This window comes from Melozone crissalis, unplaced genomic scaffold (assembly GCF_028551555.1).
Source record: "Melozone crissalis strain CALT ecotype California unplaced genomic scaffold, PUWL_Pcris_2 ptg000061l_1, whole genome shotgun sequence".
Classification (NCBI taxonomy): Eukaryota; Metazoa; Chordata; class Aves; order Passeriformes; family Passerellidae; genus Melozone; species Melozone crissalis.
The window spans coordinates 1,478,079-1,504,596 of record NW_026535839.1 but is presented as its reverse complement, the minus strand read 5'-3'; the positions used below and the strand labels follow the sequence as shown (position 1 = coordinate 1,504,596).

General features: G+C 50.9%; 1 protein-coding gene across 5 annotated transcripts in view; it reads left to right on the top strand.

The window, feature by feature from the left end:
- The first annotated feature begins 4,290 nt into the window (after window positions 1–4,290).
- The window catches only part of HTR4 (5-hydroxytryptamine receptor 4), a 62,454-nt gene continuing 40,226 nt past the window's right edge, over window positions 4,291–26,518 (top strand). For 4 of the 5 annotated variants that reach the window (XR_008483812.1, XM_054287817.1, XM_054287814.1 and 1 more), the window contains exons 1-2: window positions 4,291–4,524; window positions 23,308–23,389. Coding sequence is in view for 4 of the 5 variants with exons in the window: in XM_054287817.1 (XP_054143792.1) it covers window positions 23,364–23,389 (26 nt within the window). In the remaining variant the exon portion in view is untranslated. Of the gene's footprint in view, window positions 4,525–17,267; window positions 17,341–23,307; window positions 23,390–26,518 lie in introns of those variants that run through there. The other variant, XM_054287815.1, reaches the window with a different exon arrangement.

Here is a 26,518-nt window from a genome sequence, read left to right as displayed (position 1 = left end):
ACACAGAAACATCACACACAGAACTGGGGATGTCCTGTCAGGAGATGGGGCAGGATCACACCCAGTGAGGGGACACAGAAACAGCACACACAGAACTGGGAATGTCCTGTCAGGAGATGGGGCAGGATCAAACCAGTGAGGGGACACAGAAACAGCACACACAGAACTGGGAATGTCCTGTCAGGAGATGGGGCAGGATCAAACCAGTGAGGGGACACAGAAACAGCACACACAGAACTGGGGATGTCCTGTCTGGAGATGGGGCAGGATCAAACCAGTGAGGGGACACAGAAACATCACACACAGAACTGGGGATGGCCTGTCAGGAGCAGAGCTGATGTTAAAAATCCCAGTGTGACCCCAAGGGGTGTGATACCAGCAGGGAAGACACTCCAGGGGGAGTCTGCAAGGGTTAACCTGACAGCAAACATCTCATTCAGCCCAGCAAAGAGCAGGAAAATTACTCGGTTTTAATCTACTTTGTGTCCAGAAATATTCCATTAAAGAGGGGGAAAATAAATTCGGGGGGGGCTCGTGGGCATCCTGAGAGCAGAGAAAGAGGTAAAATTAATCCTATCAATAATCCATGATGAATGATTCACTCAGCTCTCTTATTCACAGCCCCATCAGTTATCTGTATTCACAGGGAATTACACTCACATGGAATTACACACAGCCTCATCTGCATGGAAATGAGCAGCCCAGGAGGGCTCCACATCCCAGAGCCCATCCCTGTGCTTCCAGGGAAGGGAAGGAGCTCTGCAGGGCAGGAGGACAGACACCCACCCACCCTCAGCCCTGGGGGGATGGCACGAGATGGATTTCTGCTTCTCTTTTATTTTTCTTCCAAAACTTCCTTGCTGGAGCAGAGAACCAAGTGGAAACTGTTCATTAGAAATAGGATTTTGGGAAAAACCAGTTGAAATGATGGAAAGTTCTGTCACACTTGAGTGGCTTACAGACAGAGACTGAGATGGGCCAGGACTCAGAGCTGTCCCAGGGGGAGTCTCATCCTCACATTCCTGAGGGATTGTTCAGTGGTTTCCAGCCCATGATTGTAAATGTGGGATTTGCCTCCAGCTCTGACTCTCCAGGTGATGCTGACATGGTTGGCCCTTGCTTTGGTTCCACCTTTGGTCCTGAGGTAACAGATTTCTCCAAGGGTGACTCTGAGAGGGTCTTTTAAAATAATTCTCCAGTGACAGGTGAGCCAGCAATGCCTGTGTTGTGAACAGTGATAGTTACACTGGTAAAAATGACCCAAAAGTTCTGCTTTAAAGCTAACATTTAACTATTTAACACTTAGCTGCCTTAAGCTGGGGTTTATGTTTGTGTCTGCAGGTAGAGCTGTAAATGACTGTGGGGAGTGGATCAGAGTGCTCTGCAGGCAGGGAGAGCTCCCACCACAGATGGCAGAGCTGGATTATTTAAAACCCTGTCAGTTTGGGAACCTCCAGGGTGACCTTCTCCTTCCTGACCCTTTCAGTTCTGAGCTGTCCCCACCTGGGTCTGGCTGGGCCCTTTCAGCAGGAGCCTGGGAATGTGAATTCCTGGCAGTCCCCAGAGCTCTGGGTGTGGGTGATGTGAGCAGAGGAGGTGGTGACAACAGAGAGACAAAATCCTGTGTAAGGACCAGCACCGACCCAGCTGATGCTGCAAATCAGCTGCAGAGCAGAGTTTTTCCCCTGCCTCTGCTGTGATGTCCCTCAGAAAATCCAAACGCTGGGAAATCCCAGGAATTCAGCTGCTGCATCCCCACTTCCCAGCCCAGCTCTGGGTACCAACTGCTGCTGCACCCCAGCATTAGTGGGGGGATCTCAGAGGGAGGGGAAAGCTTGCATCTCAAAAGGAACAGAAGGAAAGTTCTTCCCCGGGGGAGTGGGAGGCTGCGTGATCCAGCCGTGGGTAAAACCCTCAGAAAATCAGAAAATCAATGTATTCCTGCTCCCTTTGGATAAAATCCCTCCCACGTGGGCAGAGGAGAGCAGGGCTGCTCGGAGGGGGCTCACCCAGGGCTGCTCTCTCTGTTTTCATGGGTTCCTGTCCCTCTCTGCCCCTGGAGGGGCAGCAGGGAGGGACCCAGGGCAGGGATGGAGCTGCAGCAGCAGCAGCGAATTCCTCTGCAGAGTGACTGTGATTCAGTCCCGATGAATCACTCAGCCACTCTCCCTCTCCACCAGATCTTGGGATTCATCATTGTTACAGCAGGAGGAAAAGGAGGAGGGGAGGAAAAACAGGAAAAAAACCCCAAACTCCAGTGCTTTATATCTCTCTCTCTGATACTTTCCAATTTTCCCTTTTAAAAATTTAATTCCATTTTTTTTAGGCATCCCATGCAGGTGGAATAGACTTTTGCCAGTCCTGGAGAGGAAGCTGCATGGAGAGGAGCTGGGATGGACCATGGGGACGGCACTGGGGCCAGCACGTGCTAAAAAACAAACATGCCCAGGTTCAGAGCAGCCAGGGGTGAAGGGGTTTGGGCTCTGCCTTCTCCAGGCTCCAAATCCTCCCCTGAGAGCTCTAACCCTGCCCAGAGCACTGCTGGCCCTCAATTCCTCCCCAAGCATGGAAAGAGAGCACAGAAACCCACCCGACCTCATCCTCCCCCTCCTGCAGACTCGGCACGGCCTTGGCTCAGGGCTCCACACTCTGAATTTTCACTTTTGTGCCATTTTCCCCCTTTGGGAGGTGCTGCTGGAGATCCTGGCTGGGAGCACCTTGGGAGGCAGGTGAGGAGCTGCTCTGAGCACTCAGATCTTGCCAGCAAGAACTACAAGTGTTTGCTCCATGAAGGATTTCTATATCAATTCAGCATTAAATCTGGAGGCTACACTAGTGAGTAGCTACCACTAGCGTCTACTGTTAGTAAATACTAATAATGTCCAGAAAGCTCACATCAGTACCATGGAGAGGAAAATGCAGGCAAACCAAAATTGCTTCAGGAACTCTTTAACAGCTCCACCCAGACCAGCTTCATTCACTTTGGTTTGGGTCCTCTGAGCCTGAGAAAATCCATTCTGTGACAAAGTGTTTCTTCATGGATTGGATGGGGTTTACTTTTGTTAATGTTATTCTTTCTCTGTCTCTCAGTTTCTATAGTGATGGACAAACACATGCAGCACACTGGGTGCTGTTTGCCTGCTCTGCCTGAAAACACCACCAAATTTTGGAGAAATCCATTGAAAAATCTTTGCCAAAACCCCCCAGATCTTAAAAACACAAGTCCTATCAAACAAGTTGATAATGTGTTTAATATAAATTTACTTTTTGGATTTATTTTGACAGTAAGAAGCAGGTATTGCACTTCTGTGGGTGCTCTGGTTTCTCCTGCAGCCACACACAAGTGGAGATGGAGATGTCCTGTGGAGGGGCAAGGACCTCAGCTGTGGTTAAAGGGCACGGAAATGCTCCAAAGCAAATTACACCTGTGACCCTGAGCGTGCTCTGGATCTCCCTGTGAACCCAGAGATCTCTGAGAAATCCCAGCCCTGTACAGCTTGAAAGCCCCGGACCCCAAAGTGCAGCTCCAGAAGTGAGAGGTGAAGGTGAGCACACCTGGGGAAGGAGCTGCTCGGGTCCTGGGTTTGTGCTGGGTTTATTTCAAGGGGTATTTTAAAAGCTCAGCTGATGAGCTGCTTGTGGTGTCCTGCTCTGCCAAGACTGGGCTTTGTTAAGGCTCTCAGGGCCAGATTTCAGCTGCCAAAGCTCCAATAATGTCAGAGGAGCTGGACTAATGCTGCAGCTGAAAAAGCCTTTGCAGCGTGCTTGGAATTACCGCCAATTTTGTGTTTGTTTTGAGAAATCCATTGAAAGATCTTTGCCAAAAACCCTCAGATCTTTAAAAAGCGGCTCCAATCGAGCAAGTTATAGTAACATGGGTTTGCTCCACTTCCCTTCTGCACACAAGCAACCAAACCAAGCCACCGATCCCCGAATCGCTGTGAAAGGGAGGGAGAAGCATCGGCGAGAATTCGCTGGATAAAGGGAGAGCTGCGCTGCCCGCAGCGCCCGCACGGCTCCGGGGCGAGCTCGGGGCGTGCTCGGGGTTGGTCTCTGGGGAGGAGCGGCCCCGGCTTTCCCCGGGCGGGGCGGGGACGGCGCGGGCACCCCCGCGCTCCGTGCGGGGCCGGGGGAGGCGCTGCCCGCGGAGCCTCGGCGGGAGCGCGGCCCCGCACCCGCACCTGGACAGACGGAATCCCCGGCAGGACAGACGGAATCCCGGGCAGGACAGACAGAATACCCCGCAGGACAGACCGCTCCCGCACCTGGGCCGGCAGGACAGACGGAATCCCCGGCAGGACAGACAGAATACCCTGCAGGACAGACCGCTCCCGCACCTGGGCAGGAGCGCAGCCCAGCACCCGCACCTGGGCGGGAAGGACAGACAGAATCCGCACCTGGGCGGGCAGGAGGCGCCGCATCCGCACCGTGCAGCGCCGGCAGCCGCCCTGCCCCATCCCGCCAGCATGAGCGGCCGCACCGGGGGAGCCGCGCCGGGCACCGCGGGGCTCTGCCCCGGCCACGGTGAGCAGGAGCGGCCCGGGGGGCGGGAGGACGGGGCTCCGCTGGGAACGGGGGAAACCCGAACCGGGGGGAAATGTTCGCCGGCATCGCCCGGGGAGCGCCCCTCGGCAGCGTGGGGGGATGCGGGTGCGGTGCCCGGTGTCCCACCCTGGGTGCGGTGTCCAGTGTCCACCATGTGCGGTGCCCGGCATTACCCGGTTTCGGTGCCCGGTATCCACCGTGCGCGGTTCTCGGTGTCCCACCCCGTGTGCTGCTCCCGGTATCTCCCCATTTCGGTGCCCCGTATTCCCCGGTTTCGGTGCCCGGTGTCCCGCGGGTTGGCGGCAGAGCCCCGGGGCGCTCGGAGGGAGAGGAGGGGAGGAAGGCTGGTCCCGTGGCGGTCGCACAGGTGAAGGTGGCACCGAGCAGCGCCCGCCGGCTCCGCTGGGATGAGCGGCTCCGGTGCCCAGCGGGGCCCCGGGATGGGCAGCACTGAGGAACGGGACTGGGTGGGCACGGAGCCTTGGCACGGGGCAAATCACCGGGAGGGGACGGGAGGCTCGGCGGGCTCTGCACACAACACGCTGCAACACTGCACGAGTGGGAAAGTTCACTGAAGCGAGGATGAATGAGGCGTTCGGGGCACGGGCAGGTTGTGGCGCTTGGGGACAGGGTCAGCGGTGGCCCTGGCGGCGCTGGGAGAACGTGTGGAGGATCTCGGAGGGGATTTCCAGCCTTAACAGTTGTGCAATTCTGTGGTGAAGAAGGTGTTTTCCAGCGCTGGGCAGCTCTGTGCTGTGCCAGGGTCCAGAGTGCAAAGGCTCCGCTCGCCCTGGGGCTCCCCAAGCTCTGCGTCTGTTCCAAGCCCGTGTCACTGAGGTTGGAGCATTTCAGGGCTGCTGAAGCTCGCTCAGAATGACTGCAGGGTGAGGGAGGCTCGCAGGAGTCCTGCCCCAGCCCGGGTGCTCTGATTCAGGTTCAGTGTGTGGCTCCCATTGGGACAGACAGACAGACAGAGCAGGGTCATTCCCTGCAGCCCTGGGGCATCTCCCCTGCCCCAAAACAAACTTCAGCCCCTGGAACTCGATAGAAAGGTGAGTAATTAAAACATGACCCAGCTGCAAGTTTGTGCTGCTGGAGGGCAGTGAGGAAGGAGCCAAGCCCTGGTGTGCCAGCTTCGGAGCCTGGAGTGTGCTTTGAGGTGTGCGATGTCATTATGACTTCATTTCTGCTTAAACCCAAAATGCTTTCCTTTGAGTGGGAATATTGGCCCGTGTTCCTTGAAGGAGGATGACTTTTCTCTGCCCCCTGTTGCTGCAGTTGGCTGGTTTTGATTGGCAAAGGCAGGGTGAAGTTTTTAGGGGATTATTTGGATTTTGTCAGTGTAGCAGAGGGTGAGGATGGCCTGGCTGAGGTCACTCTCCAGGGAAGGCACCCAGGGATGTGCCGCGGGTGTGCAGTGCCACTCCTTGGGGGGAGAGCCCCAGGAAACAGGGATGGGAGCATTCCCAGCAGGAATGGGGACTGCTGTGATGGGCTGGGAGCAGCAGCACCTTCCTCTCCTCTGAGATCTTCCCTCTGCCTCTTCCCTCTCAGCCTGACCTTGGCTCTGTCACTGCTGCCCAATAACGCCGTTAGAAAACAAACATGAGTCAGGCTGAGTTTGCTTAGGTAATAACTCCTTCCACACCAAGGTGTGTTTATTTCCTCCAGCAGGCTCTGACCTGACAGACAGACATGGTTGAGTTTGCCCAGGACTTTGTAAGCACTGATTTAAAAGTAAGAATGCCCTGGCTGAGCCTCTTGGCTCCTTCTAGGAAGCCTCCAAATTGTGCATTCAGCTCCCCTGTGCCAACTGTGCTCCTGCAAGTGCCAGCGGTGCTTCCTCCTCTCCCCCTCCTCCTCCTCACGCCCATCCTCTGGAGCCAGCTGGCATGCCTCGATTTTTCCACCTTTTCCAGGTATTCCAGGAAGCCCGAGGCAGGACAAAGAGCAAGGGACAGGTGCCAACCAGAACGGGCTGAGCCCCTGGGGCTGGAGATACCTGGAACCTGTGGAAGGAGCTCCCAGGTGAATTCAGGGGAGATGCAGCTGGATGTGGGATGGAGGATGCAGGAGCCTGTGGTGGGAATGGGGCTGAGGAGGAGCTGGGGATTGCCCAGCTCTCCTTTGAGGAGCTCTGTCCTGCTTTCCACCCTCCTCTGCTCCTGCAGACAAAGAGGAGGACAAGGAGGGGACCCCAGTGTTCTCTGTGGGGACAGGCTGTGCTGGCTGCAGGAGCAGTGGGACGGGGTGGAAGGAGAGCCAGGAGGGTGTGAGGAGGCAGCATCTCGCCCTGCACATCCCACAGTGACACTGTGGGGACACTCCCTGTGTGTGTTTGTGTTTGAAAGCAGAGCTGCTGCTTGAGGGGAGAGCAGGAGAGAGCATCCCCCAGCACCGGCTGCAGGAGTGCCCTGGGTGGGTTTGTTCACACAGGCAAAATGGAAATGATCTGAGCCATTCACTGAGGAGCCCCTCTGGCTTCACTGCCTGGGGGTCCAAAGGAGTCAGGCTGGATCAGGGGGGATCAGCAGGAATTTCCCCATGGAAAGGAGGCTCAGGGCAGGCTCAGGGTGGGCACAGCAGGAATTTCCCCATGGAAAGGGGGCTCAGGGCAGGCTCAGGGTGGGCACAGCAGGAATTTCCCCATGGAAAGGGGGCTCAGGGCAGGCTCAGGGTGGGCACAGCAGGAATTTCCCCATGGAAAGGGGGCTCAGGCACTGGAACTGCCCAGGGTGGGTTGGATCCCCATCCCTGGAGGTGACACTCAGGGCTGGGGACAAGGTGGGGATGGGGCACAGCCTGGACTCAATGGCCTGGGAGGGCTTTTCCAAATGATTCTGGGATTCTGTGGCTGCAGAGAATGTTGGCGTAAATCTGAGAACCCTGTGATTAAAATCTGGGGTGTCAGTGCCAAGTTCTGGGGGTTAAAGGAAATCTCTCATGGGAATGAGAGATTTCACTACTATTTAATATCCATTCTGGGCTTCCCTGCCCATCTGCAGAGCAGACACTGATGAGTGTCAGGTTAGAGACTGTCCCCTCTTCTGACCTGGTCATTCCTGTTCCTCATTCCTTAGGAAGTCTCTGAAAAATCTCTAAAAAGACAAATACGCCCAATTAAATGGTGCCAATGTTCCTTTGTAAACTCGGTGGATCCCTGAGGCAGCAGAGTGTGAGGAACTCATTGTGGTGCAGTTTATGGGAAAGGGGGAAAGTGCTTCATGGCTTTTGCATTTAACCCCTTGCATTTCTGTTTGCTGGCATTCCCTGGTGGATTTATTGTGGGACTACCTTTATTGTATTATTATTTGTCAGGGAGATGTTACCTTTGCCTCAGCTGGGGCAGAGGGATGATCCATGTGCTTCTTCCCTCAGCTAACACCAACCCAAGCCCAGGATTTGCAAAGCAGCTGCCTTTAATCTGGCCTCGTTGTGTAATTCCATTAGAATTATTTTTATTAGAGCCCATAATGTGATCCAGAGCCCCCTCAGCCCTGAGGAGCGGCTGCAGGGAGAGTCACGGCCAGCAGGGCCTGGGGGAAAGCAAATTGCTCTGCAGGAGCACAAATGGAGCTCGGGCAATTTGATGTGATTAGGGACACAATTAGAGGGAATCGGTGGAGGTGCAGCGGCCCCGAGGCTCTGGAGAGGGCACAGGGTGCTGTGCCAGCCTGGCACGGGGAGATGAGGGGGAAATTCCACTCTCAGCCCCTCTCTGTGGGTGCTGCTGGGTGTTTGTGCCCTGCCCTGGTGCGGCCTGGAGGGTTTGGTTATTCCAGGTGGGTTTGCAGAGCAGTGCCCGGGTTTGGGTGATGCAGCAGGGCTGGGGCTGTTCCTGCACCAAGCTGGGCAGGGAGATCATTCCCCTGTTCTGGGTTCTGGGTCTGTGTTTCCTGAGCCGAGTTCCCTGTGTTCCCTTGGGCTGTTCCTGCACCAAGGTGAGCAGGGAGACCATTCTCCTCTTCTGGCTTTGTGTTTCCCTGAGCTGAGGCAGCAGTTCAGGGCCCTGTCTTCAGTGAATCCCATCCCCAATTCTCCCCAATTCTGCCCTCATGCCCAGAGGTTGTCACCCCCTAAACCCCCTCTGCTCTCCTCTCTTTGTGCCTGCAGTGTCTGCCTGTGCCCACACCTCCCTGAGGCTCCCACCTCTGTGCTTGGGAGTCCTCAAAAGCTCTAAAATTCCACATTAGCCCTGCCAGCAGCTGAGCAGCCACTCACACCACCTTCCCCAGGTGCACAGGGGTTAATCTGGCCTCATTAACCTCCATTTTGTGGTGTACCCATGGAAAACCCACACCACCTTCTCCAGGAATAAAGGGTTAATCTGGCCTCATTAACCTCCATTTTGTGGTGTACCCATGGAAGGCTCACACCACCTTCTCCAGGAATAAAGGGTTAATCTGGCCTCATTAACCTCCATTTTGTGGTGTACCCATGGAAGGCTCACACCACCTTCTCCAGGAATAAAGGGTTAATCTGGCCTCATTAACCTCCATTTTGTGGTGTACCCATGGAAGGCTCACACCACCTTCCCCATGAATAAAGGGTTAATCTGGCCTATTTTGGGTGTACCCATGGAAAACCCACACCAGATGAACAAGGGTTAATGTGGCCTCATGGATCCCCCATTTTGGGTGTACTAGGGCTGTTCTACCATCACGAATTTCACAATTAAACCTCTCTCAGAGGTCTCCCTGAGAGGACTCGAGGGATGCAGCTGAAGCTCTGGACCCAGCAATGGAGCTGTTCCCTGCTCATCACCCAGAAGTTGTTCTGAGGGGTCCTGGCCCTTCTGGGGCTCCTCAGCTCAACCAGGGGGTGCTGGGCTGGGCCCTGGCAGGGAAATGATGGTGAGGTGAGAGCCAGGCTGGTTCCACATGGAGCAGAAGAGCTTGAGGAGGATGTTTGGCGTGATGTGGCTCCTCGTGGCTGCTTTGACATCCCTGGAGCCAAGGCTGCCCCCATTGAAGCCCCTCTCAGAGCTCTGTCTGACAGAACTGCAGCTGATTTCAGATGAGCCAGGGCACTGGAACGTGTTTGTTCCTCATGGGCCCTCCATGGGATTGTTACAAAAACATGTTTTCCCTACCAGGAAAAACTGCCAAGCAGAATTTTTATCATTCAGCAGAGAAGGGAAAAAGGGACATAAAATAGAAACCCAAACCCAGTCAACACTGTCCCCAGAAAAATAAGGGAAAGTTGCAGCAATGAATATAAATTAGGAATTAGAGCATGTAGGTGTCTGATAAGGCAGGCTAAAGGAATCTGTGAAATAGTAATGAGCAGGGGGTTAAGGATGAAGGGAAAACATCTTCCAAGAACAGTGAGAACCACCAGAATGTTGTGTTCAGGAACTGCTCTGCTGGGCTCAAATGGAAGAGTCAAAACAGGGGAGGACAGAGTCAGATTGAGCCCTGCAAGAAACCAAATCTGCTGAGCTGTCACCAAACTCCAGGTGAGAGAAGGCACTGGGCAGGCAGGGGCAGAAATGGGAATGTGAGAGCAGAACAGGTCCTGTGACAGAGGCAAACAGCACCCGAGAGCCTGGGCTGCTGTGCAAAATGAAGGGAACGGACTTCCCTGTTCCTCCTTCTGTGGAAAATGAAGGGAATGGAGTTCCCTGTTCCTCCTTCTGTGCAAAATGAAGGGAATGGAGTTCCCATTCCTTTCTGATGTGGAAAATCAAGGGAATGAAATTCCCTTTCCCTTCTGCTGTGGAAAATGAAGGGAATGGAGCTCCCATTCCTTCCTGCTGTAGAAAATGAAGAGAATGGAGTTCCCATCCCCTCTTGCTGTAGAAAATGAAAATAATGAAGTTCCTTCTCCCTCTTGCTGTGGAAAATGAAGAGATGGAAGTTCTCTTTCCCTTCTGCCATGGAAAATGAATGGAATGAAGTTCCCTTTCCCTCTTGCTGTGGAAAATGAAGGGAATGGAGTTCCCTCTTCCTCCTCCTGTGGAAAATTAAGGGAATGGAGTTCCCTCTTCCTCCTCCTGTGGAAAATGAAGTTCCCTCCTCCTCTTTGCCTCCATCCCCTGCCTGTCCCTGGCTCTGCCCTCAGGCTGTGCTGCACAGGGACCCTCAGTGACAGACACAGGAGATTGAGCTCTGCAGCCCCCAAACCTCCCATTGGGAACCAGCCTGAGCAGCCCGGCCTGCTGTGAGCCCAGGGGCAGCAGGGAAGGGCAGAGCAAGCATCTCCTTGCTGCTCTGAGTTTAGGAGCCTCCCTGGTCAGCAGAAAATCATGGAGCTGATAAAAGCTAATTGCAGAGATGCCTTTTATGAGTGCCGCCTTTTCCACGGGCTCTGCTTGGCTGAGCTGTTTTATTGATCAGATTCCTTCTATTGCAGCTCAGGGAGGAAAACAAGCAGCCCTTCTGCACTTGTGTTTGCTTTTAATAAAACACAGCAGGCAGAACTTGCTGGGGGATGATTAAAACGCAGCCAGGGAATTGGGAGCTGGAGGAAGGAGGGATTTCCTTCTGCCCATTCAGCTCAGGGTTTCCCTGCTCCATGGAAGAGCCATTTACCAAGTAAATGCTAAAAGGGAGGAGAAATCTGGGTTGTTCACCTGTGGGGACAGTCTGGGGTGAGCAGGGCAGTGTGAGCACAAATATCTGGAAGATGGGAAATTGTGAACTCAGAGAAGAAAAGCTTGGAGCAGAGGAAGGGCTTCCAGCAGCCAGGAGCTCCTGCTGCATGGAATTGTGGCAATGGGGAAGGGCTGTGAGCCCACCCCACTGTTTGTTATTAGCAATAATGCCAGTGGTGGCAGCAGATTAATTCTGGATTAACGTTCCTCTCCTGCTCATCCATGTGTGGTTGCATCCCAAGGGCTCCCTGGCAGAGGAGCTGAGAGGTTTTTTAGCTCTGCAGTGCTTCCCAGGCAATTCCTTCCTTCTCCACATCCCTCCTTTCAGCAAACACCTCATCCCTCACAGCTCTCTGGCTGCCCAGGCATTCATTGTTCCAGCTTTTGTTTATTTAAAAACAAACACAAACAAACAAAAAATAATCAGCAACGAGAGCCCAGATCAAGGATCCAAAAATAGGCAATGCAGGAGAGACTGAAAGCTCCAGTCTTGGCTCATGGGAACATTTTTAGGTGATGAGCATTAAACAAAACCCAGCTAAAAGGAGCAGGAAGAGCAGCCTGGAGAGAGGTGAGAGGTGGCTGTGGGGTGGCCCCTGCAGCAGGAATTCCCCTGGGATTTTCCATCAGCCATGGAAACCTGCAGGAGGTCACTGTGCCATGGAATTGTGGCATCAGATGTTTATTGAAGGGGAGGGATGTGGAGAAGGAGGGAATTGCCTGGGAAGCACTGCAGAGCCAGAAAACCTCCCAGCTCCTCTGCCAGGGAGCCCTTGGGATGCAAACAAATGGGGATGAGCAGGAGAGGAACGTTAATCCAGAATTAACCTGCTGCCACCCCTGCCATTATTGCTAATAACAAACAGTGGGGTGTGCTCAGCCCTTCCCCATTGCCAGAATCCCATCCAGCAGGAATTCCTGGCTGCTGGAGATTTGGGGACAAGTTTGCATCCCCCAGGTGCAGGAATAAACAAGGGCAGGGAAAAATAGTCACAGCAATAAAATGCAGCAAGGAAGATTTAGGAGAGAGCCTAAAAATTTCCCTCCATGTGCTTCCCCTGGGAGGCTGCACAAGGAGAATGTGGAATCTCCATCTCCAGATGTCAGGGTGAAGTATAGCTGGGTCTGCTGAAACTGCTCCTCAGGGTCCCTTCCATGGCCTCAGAATCTGCTTTACAGCCTGGAAAGAAACACAGAGCTGAAACAACTGCATGGCAGATTTCCCTGGTGGTGAGTTGGTTTTTTAAGTGACAAATGGGAACTTCCTGTTGGAGAAGCCTGATTGCAGAGTAATGTGATTTTCTGTGAAAAAGCCAACAGAAAAGCTCTTTGCTGGATCTGCTGCCTTGGTGCTGCTCTGAGCTTTTCTTGGATCTGCAAAGTTGGTGCTGACAAAAGATTTTGGTGCCGTTTTCCCTTCGGATGTTCTTCCTCCAGATCAAAAGCCTGATTAAACACAATAAACCAAAGGTACAGATAACAGGGCAGGAGGTTGTGCCAGCTCAGGGTTTCCTGCTTCCCTGTTCACAGCCCCTTTTTTTCTGGCTGGTTGTCCTGGCTGGCTTTGGGAGGTGTGACGTGAGCAGAGGCTCTCCCTCCTCCTTCCTCAGTGCTCCAGGATGAACATCCCAGGATCTCCAGGCTTTCCAGCAGCTTCCACCCCTGGGAGGTGCAGGGACAAGGCCAGGCTTGGAACGGGACAGGGTTAATGTGGAGGGAGCCAGGAATGGTGGGGAGGGGTTTCTACAGGAGCCTGGAGTGCAAGGACACAGGGAATGGCTTCAGCTGGCAGGGAGTGGGTTTGGATGGGATGCAGGGAGGAAATCCCTCATTGTGAGGGTGCCCAGAGCAGCTGGGGCTGCCCCTGCATCCCTGGCAGTGCCCAGCGCCAGGTTGGATGGGTTTGGAGCACCTGGGATAGTGGGAGGTGTCCCTGCCATGGCTGGGGTGGAATAGATGAGTTTTGAGGTCCTCCCATCCCAAACCATCCCATTCCGAACCACCCCATTCCATCCCATTCTAAACCATCCCAAACCATCCCATCCCTTCCATCCCAAACCATCCCATTCCATCCCATTCCTCCCATCCCAAACCACCCCATTCCATCCCATTCCTCCCAACCCAAACCATCCCATTCCATCCCATTCCTCCCAACCCAAACCATCCCATTCCATCCCATCCCTCCCATCCCAAACCATCCCATTCCATCCCATTCCAAACCACCCCATTCCATCCCATTCCTCCCATCCCAAACCACCCCATTCCATCCCATTCCTCCCAACCCAAACCATCCCATTCCATCCCATCCCTCCCATCCCAAACCATCCCATTCCATCCCATTCCAAACCACCCCATTCCATCCCATTCTTCCCATCCCAAACCATCCCATTCCTCCCATCCATCCCATCCCAAACCATCCCATTCCTCCCATCCCAAACCATCCCATTCTGTGATTTGGGCTGGTCCTTTCCATGCCAGGCCCTTCCTCACCCCGTGCTCAGCTGGCTCCAGTGCCAGGGCAGTGGGAGCCACTGGTGACACTGGGGCTGCCCTGCTCGTGGCACCGGTGCCACTCCTTCCTGCAGACCAAATACCAGGATAGATCACTTTGCACTCTCTCCCTGAGAGATGAGTTTATATTTTATGTCACTGAGCAGGGTTTGTGAGAGCACATCTCTATTTCTGTCATGAGCAGCGCAAGTGCAGAGTCAGGGCTGGGTGCTCACTCAGTACTCACCAGGCTGCTCATTGTGATGCCTCCACACTTTCCCCTCCTCCCCCACTCCCAAGCAATTAACAGGAAATCCAGCTGCTGCCTGAATGGACACATTTCCAGCAATCTTCCTTAATTCTTTATTTACTGTGAAATGAGCGGGGCACAAACTGCAACGTCAGTTCCTCTCCTGAGCTGGGTCTGCGCCTCCTCCCACCCCAGCCTCTCCCTGCCCTCTCCCCATCCCAATCCCTTGGATGGAGAGCAGGGTGGGGAACACCTGATTGCTGCCCTGAATCCCTGGAGGGAGCAGCTTCCAGGGAATTGGTGTCACCAAAGCTTAGTGCTCAGTGCTGGGTGTCTCTCCTGACACTGATTTGTGCCGAGCAGCTCAAACTTCACTTCTGCACCTTCCAGAGCAGGGCCTGATGGCATTTCCTGCCAGGCAAAAGGAAAATTCAGTGTGCTGCTGTGAATAGGAAGGTTTGTGCAGTGGGGAGGCAGCCAGGGCCTGTCTGAGCCAGGGGAGCAGAGATGGATGGAGAACATGAAGAGAACCACAGTCCAACCTGTGCCTTCCTCCCCAAGCAGAGCCCTGAGCAATGTTCCAGAGATAAATCAGTGCTGGGAGCACACAGCAGACCCTGCCCTGCCGAGAGGGGAGCTCTGGGATCCCTCTGGCATCTCCCTCTGCTGCTCTGCACAGCCCAGCAAACCTGCACAGATCTGGGAGCACCTGGGGCACCTTGCCCTGCTCTCAGCAAACAAAGGGAGAGCCCAGAGCTGCTGAAAGGCTTTAGGGCAGCCCTAGACTAGGGAAGGGCTCAGGGGGCTCTCCAGGAATTCAGCCTGACCTCCGTCCCCTCTGGAGCAGGAGGAGGAGAGGAACAGGAGAAGGAAAAGAAGAAGAAGGAGGAGGAGGAAAAGAAGAAGAAAGAGAAGAAAGAAGGAGGAAGAAGAAAAGAAGATGAAAGAAGAGGAGAAGGAGGAGGAAGAAGATGGGCAGGAGGAGAAGGAGAAAGAAGAGAAGGAGAAGGGAGATGAGGAGCAGCAGGAGAGAAGAAGGAGGAGGAGGAAAAGGAGAAGAAAATGAAGAAAGAAGAGGAAGAGGAAGAAGAAAAGAAAAGAAGTAGAAGGAGAAGGAGTAGGAGGAAGAGGAGAAGAAGGAAGAGGAAGAAGAGGAGCAGGAGGAGAAGAAGAAGGAGGATGAAAGGGAGAAGAAGGAAGAGAAGGAAAAGGAAAATGAGGAGGAGAAAAAGGAGAAGGAGGAAGAGGATGAGGATGAGGATGAGGAGGAAAAAGAAAAGGAGGAAGAGGAAGAAGAGGAGCAGAAGGGCTGCAGCAGCTAGTGCAGAAATGAGGCAGGTGTGGGGAGGTCAGTGCAGAAATGGGACAGGTGTGGGGAGCTCAGTCCAATTGATGCCATCACATCTGGGATTTCCATGGTCAGAGGTGGGATGGGTGCAGGACAAGGTCCAAAATCCCAGTGGGCACAGATGGAGAAACTCCTGAATTCTGCATCCACGTCCTCCCTCCCAGGGAGGACCTCACCCACAGCAGGCTGTGCAGTGACCTTGGGGAGCCCTCAGTTGTGCCAAATCCCACAAAAATGCTTTTGTGCATCCTCTGGGATGTTGGGAAAGGTCTCAGGGAGGTCAGAGGTGAAGGCAGGTTTGTTACAGAGGATCCAACTCTGATAAATCCACATTTAACCTTACAGCCACTGTGCCCTTGGCTGGCCCTCCCCAGCCTCTGCTGTAAACCTGGTGCTCAGCAGCCTTTTAAACTTATTATTTATCCTTTATCACTTTATTTTAGGTTCTATTGTGTCTGGAGGAGCTTGAGAGGCAGCTGAGGATGGTGGGGTTTGTTCAAGGCAGGCAGCACCTCCTCTTGGGATAAAAATCAATAAATTGGTACCAGCACTCCAAAATCCGAGCTCAATAATTATTATTATTAATTATGTTAATTAATGTCATTAATTCCTACGGGATTTACAGAGAGGGTCTGGCCACAGTGGGCTGGGTCTCTTGTGCTGGTAGAAATTATATTTAATTGGAGTGAAGGAAATAGAATTAATTAATAGAATTAATGCAGTGGGAGAATCAGCTCTCAAGTTAAGGTGGGTGTTTATTCCTCAAAGGAATAATTTCTTTAAAGGGCAAGTTAGGACCCACTAAAAAGTGCAGCACTGCTGGAGTCAGGGGATCTCAGGGTAAGAGAAACTCAGAGCAGGAAGGTGTGTGGTGATAAATATGTATGGGGGGATCTTAAAGGATTGGAGAGAGCAAGAATGAAAAATAGAAATTAAAAAATCCAAAATGACAAATTATTCATTGTGAGTGACTGTGAAGTGGCTTGGGAGGCTGCCAGACCATCCTGGGGACTGAGAGCCCGCCTGATTTCCTTTCCAGCCCTGGGAAAAGCATCCAGGTAAAAGAAATGCCTCTCAAACAGCTTTTACTTGAGAGAAAAATCTGTTTGTATTTCAATAGCAGTGACATTCCTTTTGTCACATGCAGGCTCTTTTGTTCCCTTCAATGCTGCAGCTTTGGGTGGAAGGAGTCTGGCAGCCACACCTGGAACTTGTTTTCCAAAAATAACATTTACTTTTGGCCAATTTAATACTTTGCGACTTCTCAGGAAGAGTTTTTCATTTGCTTTCCGAGGGACTGTGTAAATATGAATAAAAGTCAGCTGTTTCACGAGCAGGGAAGAAAATAAAAGAGAAAAAAATAAAAAGCTCCTTTGGCAAACACCCACATGGAAGTTTTTAAAAGCAGCCTCAAACTGCATCTGTAGGCTGCAGCTCCTCCTCCACCCCTGTGTGTCCCTGTGCTCCAGGGAGGGAGAGCAAACAGCAATTCACCATTTTAAAGGCAATTTTGGGGTTTTGGTTAAAATTGCAGTGGTGCTGTGCTGTCCAGGCATCCCTGTGCTGCCAGCCTGGAAACAAGGAGGGAATTCCAGAGGTGAGGTGGCAATTCCCTTCTGCAGCTCTTTCATGGGAAACTCTCCAAGTTTGGATTTTCTGTGGCACATTTGGAGTCCCTGCAGTTGTTTGGGGCTGGGCATAATTCATAATCAGGATTTGGCACAAGCAGTGAGATCAGGACAGGAAGGAGATTCAGCAGGTGAAAGTAAAGGAATTTTGCTGAAGATGCCCCAAAGCACCTTGAATTAAGAGCATTTCCAACCGTCCTGGCCAGCAGAAGCTCTTGCCCTGCCCCAAATGAATCCCCAAAGGAAAACCCTTTATATCATATTTTTCACAGAGATTTCAGGCCTTTCTTAAGCTGCTTTACCTGGCTGTGACCAAACCTTTTTCTTGTTTAAAACCACAGAATTTCAAACTAAAGACCTTCATGGATGCTGCCTGTGCCCTTTGCAGTCTCCCAGACCACCCCATCCATAAATCCCTGCAGTCTGAGCATGCTGCAAAACCTCCAAAGTAATTTAGCGCAGGAGGAACCCACCCTGAGTCCAGGTGAGCTCAAGAATAAGGAAAATCTGACTCCTGAGAACTGAGCAGATGGCTCAGGGCTGACCTTCATACTGGGGATGTTCAGATGTAGATGAATTTTAGATTAAGAACTATGAATCACAAGCTCTGACAGCATTCAGAGTTATTTGACACAGAAAGCAGAGCTGGTGCCTGTCTGGGGCAGCAGTTCCCTCACCCTGCTGCTGGTGTGAGGGGGAGAAAGGCTGGAAGGATTTTAGGAGAGGAAATGTTGGTTCTGAGGAGGTTTGGTGAGCTGTGAGCAGAGAGGGAGCACAGCACGGATCAGTCGGGTGGTGAGGAAGGATTCACCCCCCCCCCTTGCTGCTCATTGACATCTCTCACTGTGTTTTTGGTGTTCTGAGAGAGCCAGGCTCCCCTGTGGGATGTCCCTGGGCTGGGTTTGAGCGCAGCTGAAGGCTGGGTGTGGATGGCAGAGCTGACAGTAATTGCTGAAGGTGAGAGCAGCGGGCTGGCAGAGCTCACAACGCCGCTGTCACAGGCAATAACGCACAGGTTTTACAGCTGCTCCCTCTGCCTCACACAAATGCAGCCTGGCAGGGCAGGGAGCTGCTGCAGAGGGAACAAAGTCACCCTTGAGGAGTTTACTGCTGTCAATATTTGATCCAGGAGGGCACAACTGCCCGGCCGTGCCCTTTCCCGGGGAGCAGCCCTTGGGCTCTGCCGCCTGCCGGGGCTATTTTGGTGCTCAAGGATGAAATTGAAGCTTTGCCATTGACAGAGCAACGTGATGTGAGGCTGGGGAGGCTCAGAGGGCACGTCTGGGGGCTGTCAGGACAGGCTGGCACCCAGAAATGCTGTTTGCACACGAGGTGTGGCTCTGTCACCCCAGTGCCACCTGCGACTGGGGAACCCCCAAACTCAGCCAGGTTTGGGAGGGCAAACCAGAGCATTCCTTAAAGAGCTTTTGAAATATAGAGACATTTCTTCTGCGCTCTGCATTTCAAGCTGGACTCCATTTCATTTTTGGGGATGTGTGACATCTCTGTTAATGTCAGTATTTAAGCAAAGTGCTCCATTTTGCCCTGCTGGAATGAGGCTGGATTAAACCTGCCCAGCAATCTGTCTCTGCTGACAGCTGAGGGGCTCCTTATCAGCTCTGTCCTCCCTGGGGACAGAAGAGACAGCAGAGGCAGGGAAGGCAAGAGGTGCTGTGGGACAGGGCAGAAATTGAGGGAAATAAACCCATTTGTATCTGGGAGAGAACAAGGTGAATCACTTTGATGTTTCCTGTTCCTCAAGCGCTGTCATGGGCAAGATATTCTCCTACAGCACTTGGAGGGTTTTGGACTTCTCTGCAGTGATGAGCAAGAAATTGTCTTTGGATTGAGGTGACTCTCACTTCAGAAATAGCAGTTTAGTGTGGGCTGGGGAGATCTGGTCCAGTTAACCTCTGCTAACAACTTCTTTTTCTCTGATAATGATGGGGCTTTGAGGAAAATCACCACCCAAAAGTGAAATGTGTGGGGAATCGAGCAACAGCTCTTTTTTTATTGAATCCCAGCTTCAATTTAGCAGCTGTTCACCACAGAAAGTGAGGAGCTTCTTGAAATCGTGGGTTTAATGGTAAATGCAGTCTTTATTTATGTCAGAGTGGCTCTGCTGGCCTCAATCAGGAATCCCACCCTGGATGGGACTTAAATGCACGCCCAAGAACTCCTGCATGAGCTGTGGGGGACAGCAAATTCCAGGGGAAGGCTAGAGAGTTCCTAAACATCTGCTCTGTGTTACCCCATAAAAAACGTGTGTCTGCCAGAAAACTGCACTGAAATCAGCCATCAGAAAGCTGGCAAAGCATTATTATAAAGAGGATTTTTTATCTTACACTTACAAAGAGAAGAACAAAGTCACTCAGTGATAAGTCCAGTTCTTCACTGAGAGCATGAGATGCAGAAACTGAATTTAATTTAATTTTAGTATTTTTAGTTTTTTATTATTTATTATTTAGTTTTGGGGTTTTTTAGTTATTTTAGTATTTTTAGTCTCGTTTTAGTTTCATTTATTTTTACCTCCCCCTTCCTGCTCTGTGGTGCAGCAGAAAGTGTCACAAATGGGTAATTTTGTTCACTCAGTTATGTCCAAAGGTATTGGCAGAGGGGTTTTGGTAGGATGTGGTAAAAGTGTGAATTAAAAAGGTTCAATGGCAAGGCTCACTCTGCTCCTTACTACAGGGAGGAGAAATACAAAGGAACAGAGAGTTAAAATTGATCTAGAATGATTTAGAAATGATTTCCACAGTGACCAGAGACTGAAAAGGGTCAGGGAGATCCCCCCCCAGTGAGTTGTGAGACTCAGAGGAGCCCTTTGAACTCCTGATGGAGTTTGGGTGCAGCTGGGTCCAGTCTGAGCCTCCTGTGCACAATTTGTGTCTGATGGAGTTGGCTGCATGGATTTAATCAGAATTAATTCAGGAACTGAGGGTCTGTGATGAATACAGGGTGTCAGCCTTGCCTAAGGAGGAATCTCTCAGTCTCAGGTAAGGAACCTTGTTGTATTTAAGGAAAAAAGCGTTTGGCTGGAAGTCAAACTGCACTCAATGGGAAAGGTGTGTGTGAGATCCTCACTTGCTTTGTTCCTTGGTTAGTGAGTCTTGGAAAAGCTGCCAGCTGCTCTTCATGTGCTCGTTGTGCTCCATGTCCCTGCTGCCCTGTGAGGCTTTCCTGGAGCAATTCCTGCCTCTGCAGCCTGTCCCTATTCCTGGTTGCGTTCATGTTTTCCTGGAGCAATTCCTGCCTCTGCAGCCTGTCTCTGTTGCTGGTTTGGTTCAACCCCATCCCTGCCAGAGCAGGAGGGCCAGTGTGTGTCTCTCTGCAGGGAAATGGCTTTTGCAGAGTACTCAGCCCACCTGGCACCGTGGTGTGTCGCTGACATATTTTATGAAAAATCCTTTTGCCAGGATCTTTTCTCCTGAGAAGCTTCAGCTTCTCCATGTTCTGCTGCTTTGGAATGTGATCTGTAGAATTGTTTACCCAGCATGTGAATTGTTTTTACTTGATGACCAATGACAGCCCCACCTGTGTCGAGGCTGTGAGCAGCCACAAGATTTTATTATCATTCCATTCCTTTCCTTTGCAAGCCTTCTGATGTCTCCTTTCTCTTTTCTTTTAGTATAGTTTTAATATATATTTTTTAAATATATATTTTATTTATATTATTATTTTATCCTATATATTATAGTAAAAGAAAATTAATATATAATTTTCTTTTACTATAATATATATGATAAAATAATAAATAAGCCTTCTGAAACATGGAGTCTCAGAAGACTTATTTATTATTTGCTAGCCTTCTGATGTTTCCTTTCTCTTTTCTTTTAGTGTAGTTTTAATACATCATTTTCTTTTAATGCAATATATATCATAAAATAACAAATCAGCCTTCTGAAATGGAGTGAAGATTCTCATCTCTCCCTGCTCCTGGGACCCCTGTGAACAGCACCCCAGGCTGGAGCATCTCCCCAGCCAGCACTGCAGGAAATGGGGGTGGCAGCTCTGCGTGACTCAACTCTGCTGTCAGCACTGAGCAGTGACAGGGAGGAGCTGCTGGGCTCAGGGATGGAGAATGGCAGTGTGTCAGTGAGCTGCTGCTGGCAGGGATGTGCTGTGGCCATTGCTGCCATCTGGGGGGACATTTCCCCCTCCCCTGGGCAGGGCAGGTGAGTCTGTGGGGCCTTGCGGTCACCTGTGGGCCACCAGCCAACCCCCCGTGGCTGTGACAGGTGAAATCTCTGTTAATGCCTTAAATCCAGGAATAGATCCATCCATTTATCCATGGATGGGCTTTATCCATTTTATCCATTTATTGGGTTTTCCCATTTCCCTGAGGAGAGGAGGAGGAGAAGGGGCAGAGGCAGACCAAGGGGACAGTGCTCAGTGTGGTGGTGTTCACAGGGGTCCCAGGATGAGGGAAGAGATGAGAATCTGACTCCATGTTTCAGAAGATTGATTTATTATTATATCATATATATTATATTAAAAGAAAATTATATATTATTATTTTATGATATTTATTATATTAAAAGAAAATTATATATTAAAACTATACTAAAAGAATAGACGAAAGGATTTCATCAGAAGGCTTCAAAGGAAAGGAATAGAATGATAACAGCAGCTCATGACTCCCAGAGAGTCCGAGACAGCTGGACTGTGATTGGCCATTAATTAAAAACAATCACACGGACCAACCAAAGATGCACCTGTTGCATTCCACGGCAGCAGACAATTATTATTTTTATTTTCCTCTGAGGCTTCTCAGGAGAAAAAAATTCCTAGCAAAAGGATTTTTCATAAAATATGTCCATGACAGTGGTGTGCCAGGTGAGCTGAGCTCAGCCTGGCATCTGGAGCACCCCTGGAGCACCCCTGCATTCCCCAGGGCCACCAGTGCAGCCTTTCCGGGCTGGCTCCTAGATTGCCTTTGGTTTTTGGGGGGTTTTGTTTGTGAAGATTTTTTTTTTCCATTTTAGACATTTTTTGGGGGGTTAGTTTGGGGGTTTTATTTCACTCGTATATAGAAAGTTGCAATTATTGTAGAAGTCTCCATGATGGTACAGATATTGTGTAACATCAGTGCACACTAAAATTATATTTTTTCCAGAAGAACAAAGGAAGAAAGATGCCCCCTAACTGGAATTTTTGCATACAAAATCACTGAAAAGTTTTTCATCTGTTTTGCAGGAGAAATCAGAATTAATTTTATGCTGGTATATAAAGAGTGATACCGTACCACGTATTTTGTCCTAGGGAAGAACTCCAGAGCAGGAGCACAGGAGAGTGGATTTTGGGGTTTTTCCTCCAAATTCAGGTTGGAGGTCAGGCCTTAGGGACACAGAGGTGAACCTCTAGACCTCTCATCCTTTTCTTTGCAAAACACGGCAGCAGTTTTGGAATCAGCAGATTGCCCAAAGAGCCACAAGCTGAAGCTTTAAGCTGCAAACAGGGGCCAGCCAAACTCTCCCTTTTTTAACAAAAATATCCTTTTGACTCCAGAAAATTTCCCTTGCAAAGTGCTGCCTAATACACACAGTAATCCTGAATTACTCCTGTGGCAAGCACCAGCCAGGTCTGCAGAGCGGGGGGGCTCATCTGCATTGCAAAGCTGCCATCGGTGTCTGGGAAGGCTGAGGCACTTTTATTCTGATTTCCCTTTGAAGCCAAGTAACCACAGCGGCATTATCTGCATCTGGGCTGGCACTGACAGGCTGTGGTGGTGCCTTTATCCCTGGCTCCCTGGAGACAGCACAAGGGGTAATCAACAGCCTCGAGTGCTCCGAAACTGAGCCTATTTTTTCCACTGGATTAGCAGCAGCAAATGCACAAGCACATTATTAAGATGGTGCATTCATTTCTTTGGAGTCAGGATGGAATTTTGATAGAGTTAAAAACCCCATTAATATTTACATCACTTAGTGGTGCTGGGAGTAAGTACATTTATTTTAACTCAAGCTGCAAAGCATTTGGTTCTTTGTAATTACAGCACTGCTATTAAGTATTCATAAGGCTGCACAATAGAGTGTCACAGGAAACCTGGTTTAATTTAGTGGTAAGTCAATGTTTTAGGTCTGTGTAAAAACAGAAACTAATTTACCAAGCCTTCTTGCTTGTGTTTTCCCACCTGGGCTTTGCAAACTTTCCACAGCTTGGCTCTATTCAAGCTCCTTTTTGTACCTTTGGAAGTTGGGAATTTGCTGGGGGAGTCTTGCAGGTGTGCAGGTGGTTTGGGATGGGCACAGGTAGGATGGGGGGAGAGCTGGAAAGGTGCCTGATGGGAAAAGAGCTGGAATTGCTGGTGTAAAGCAGCTGAACATGGGCTGGAGGGTGCCAGGGGGCCAAAACAGCGAGGGCACCTGGATCCTGCAGTGGGTGTCTCCAATGGGGGAAATCTGCATTTATGGGAGATCCTGGAACTAATCCCTGTGTTTCTCCCCTGCAGGATGAGGTCTCTCCTATGGACATTGAACTCTCAGCTGCCTGAGCCTGCTGCCTGTGATGGAAGAGCTGGATGTGAATGTGAGGTATGCATCAAAATGCACCTGCAGGGCTGCAGGGGAGCGTTTCCTCCCCGCCTGCAGATAAATCTCTCTGCTCATGCAGCAGGGCCTGGTTTGGGGTTTCCTGGAGCTCCTCTGAGAATGTGACATCACCCTGGTGTTTGAGAAGTGTCAAACGTGGCCCAGACAAGTCAAGGATTTCTTTTCAGTAGAAAATGTTATGAATTTTGAAAAGGTTGCAGTGTGATGTTGGAGAGACATTCCTGGAAATTTTTGACAGTTCAGTTTGGAGCTTGCATTCATCACAGCTCGAGGGAGGTGGCAGACCTCATTTTCTCTAATTCCAGAGTAGAAAAATAAATGACCCACGAGTATTCCCTATTTATGTTTTATTGGATTTTTTAACTTCACGTGGCTCAGAGATTGTTATTGGGTACATTTATTACAGGCAGTAGGTTAATGAGATCCTGTCAAGGGGTTTGAAATGAAAACCTCAGTTTGGTCACAGCAATCCAGAGAGGCCAAACTCTGCCTGGCTTGGGCTCTGACCAGTGTAAATCACAATTGTGCCATGTTTGGGACTATGAAAACCTCCCCAGACTTTGGTGAGGCTCCATCATCCCCCTGCAGAGCATTCCCAGGTGCCAGGAATGAAGCAGAGCCTCTGGTGGCCTGACAGCCCCTCCTTATGTCATGGCAGCTAAATCTCATTCTCTTGTATTTTTGGAGTACAGGTGACCCTTATCTACACCAGTTCTGCATGGCAGTTTTGCCCTGCATTTTTCTGCCTTTTTGTCCTGCCCTTTCCCCTCTGCTCCTTCTCCTCCTTTCACCTCCACCCACCTTCTTTTTCCCACTCCTTTTTTCCCAACTTTTTTTTCCTGCCGTTTTCCCCCCACATGGTTTTTCCTGTCTGATTTTTCCTTCCTTTTCTCCCCACGTTTTTTCTTTAGCCTGCTTTTTTCTCTGCCTTTTCCCCCCCTCCTTTTTCCCATCCTTTTCCGTCCACCTTTTTCCCTGCCTTTTTTCCCCTCCCCCTTGTCCCCCCTCACCTTTCTTCCCTTTTATTTCCTCTTTACCCACTGCAACAATTTAGGAAATGGCATTTAACTGAGAATCTGAGCTTTGCTCCAAGCTGGCACCTGATTTTCCTGGGCTGGCTGAAGTTTCCCTTTGAAAATCTCCTTAATGCTGATAGGGGAAGATGTGTGCTAATGGCTTCACAAACAATTCCAGGGGTGTTAATTAATTAATGGCTTTGAAATGGCTCTGATGTCTCCAGCAGCCTCAAGGGCAAGGCTGTTACAGACCCAGAAAAGTTTGACTCCTGAATTTTAGGGTCATAGATAAAGGCTCAGCACAAACCTGTGGGGAAAGGAAGAGGGCTACAGGCAGCCAGGAAATTTGAGATTCCCCAGTGGAAACTCTCCTTTTATTCTAATCAAGCTGCAGACTCCTCTTTCTCCTTTATGGACACTAGCTTTTCCCACACGTGGGAAATATGGAAATATTGATCCCACAGTTGTGCTCCAGGCAGGTTTTGGGATATTGTCCTGAATGCTTCAGTAGAGTTCTTGTTTCCTCAGGTTGTTACAGTCTGGATAAACAGGTGAAAAAAAATTCCCCAGCACCTTTAATGCTGGTAAATAGCTTTTACAAAGCCCCTTTAATTCCAGCTGCTGGTGAAGGCAGACTCCCTTTGCAAAAACAAGGTATTATTTCAGTTTGCCACAGCAGTAATTGCTTTTTATTTTTAAGCTGAGCCCCCAAAGCCGCTGAATTTTAGATTGATGTTAATTGCTCCCAAACTTGGCTTTATCAGCTTTACTTTTCTCACTTTGCTGCTGAAGGTGTTTTTGTGGCTTGAAAAGTGCAGAGCCCTCCAGCAGGCTCTGTGTGCAGCTCATTAATCTCATCTTGACTTTGAGGAATGAGCAGCGAGGCGAGGGAACGAGGAATCACATCGGTTTGGGTTGGTTGTGTTTGTTTGGAAGCAGAGGCAAAATCCCAAATTTTAACCCAAAACCCTGGTATAGAGGCACAGGGTGCTGACAGCTGGCCTCCATCCACACCCCTGACAGGGAATTGTGTGTTTGGGGAGTCCCAAATCCTGGAGTTTGCTGTGCTGGCTCCTTCTTTCCATGGAGCTGGGATGGGTTTGGCTCCTGGTGCTGGGCACGGGCAGGAGGAGGCAGGGAGGGTCCTCAATCTCCTCTCCCCATCCAAGAAACAGGAGCAAAAGTCATGGAGGGAGAGAGAGGGACCCAAAGCCCCATCCCTGGAGCTCCAGGATGTCCTGGAGGAGCTGGGGGTGCCCTCAGTGCCAGCCACTCCTGAGAGTGGGCTCACTGATTGCAAACAAACAGGCACCAAAATGGCCCAAAGTGTAGGAAATGGAAGGAGCCGAGGGAAGTGTTTGTGTGCTCTGAGTGCCCTGGCAGTGGGGATTCATGGAAAGCAAACAGCTGAGGTTGCAATGAAGTGTTTATTCCTGTGTACACAAGGCCTTTGCAAAACCTCTCCAGCTCCTACACTTGGAGCCATTAAATCATTGTTTATCTCGAGTCCTTTGATCACACTTGTGTTTAGGTGAGAAATAGCAGGCCATAAAATGTCATTTAACAGGCCACACTCAGCCTGGAGCTCTCTTCCTCCTTCCCTTTCCAAGGGAAGATCAACTCTAATCCTTCTGTGGATCAGCAGCACCCAGCCGGAGAGGGATTTGCTCTTGCATTTCTGCAGAGATCAATGAACTGATGGGGAGGGTTTTCTGCCAAATTCTGTCTCCTCCACCTGATTCCCTGGGCTGGGGAAGGGTCTGGAGCACCAGGAGGGGCTGAGGGAGCTGGGAAGGGGCTGGAGAATTCCTGAGGGAGCTGGGAAGGGGCTCAGCCTGGAGAAAAGGAGGCTCAGGGGGCTCTTGTGGCTCTGCACAGCTCCTGACAGGAGGGGACAGGGACAGGATGAGAGGGAACAGCCTCAGGCTGGGCACAGAGTGGACATCAGCAGGAATTTCCCCGTGGAAAGGGGGCGCAGGGCAGGCTCAGGGTGGGCACAGCAGGAATTTCCCCATGGAAAGGAGGCTCAGGCACTGGAACTGCCCAGGGAGGGTTGGAGAGCCCATCCCTGGAGGTGGCACTCGGTGCTCTGGGC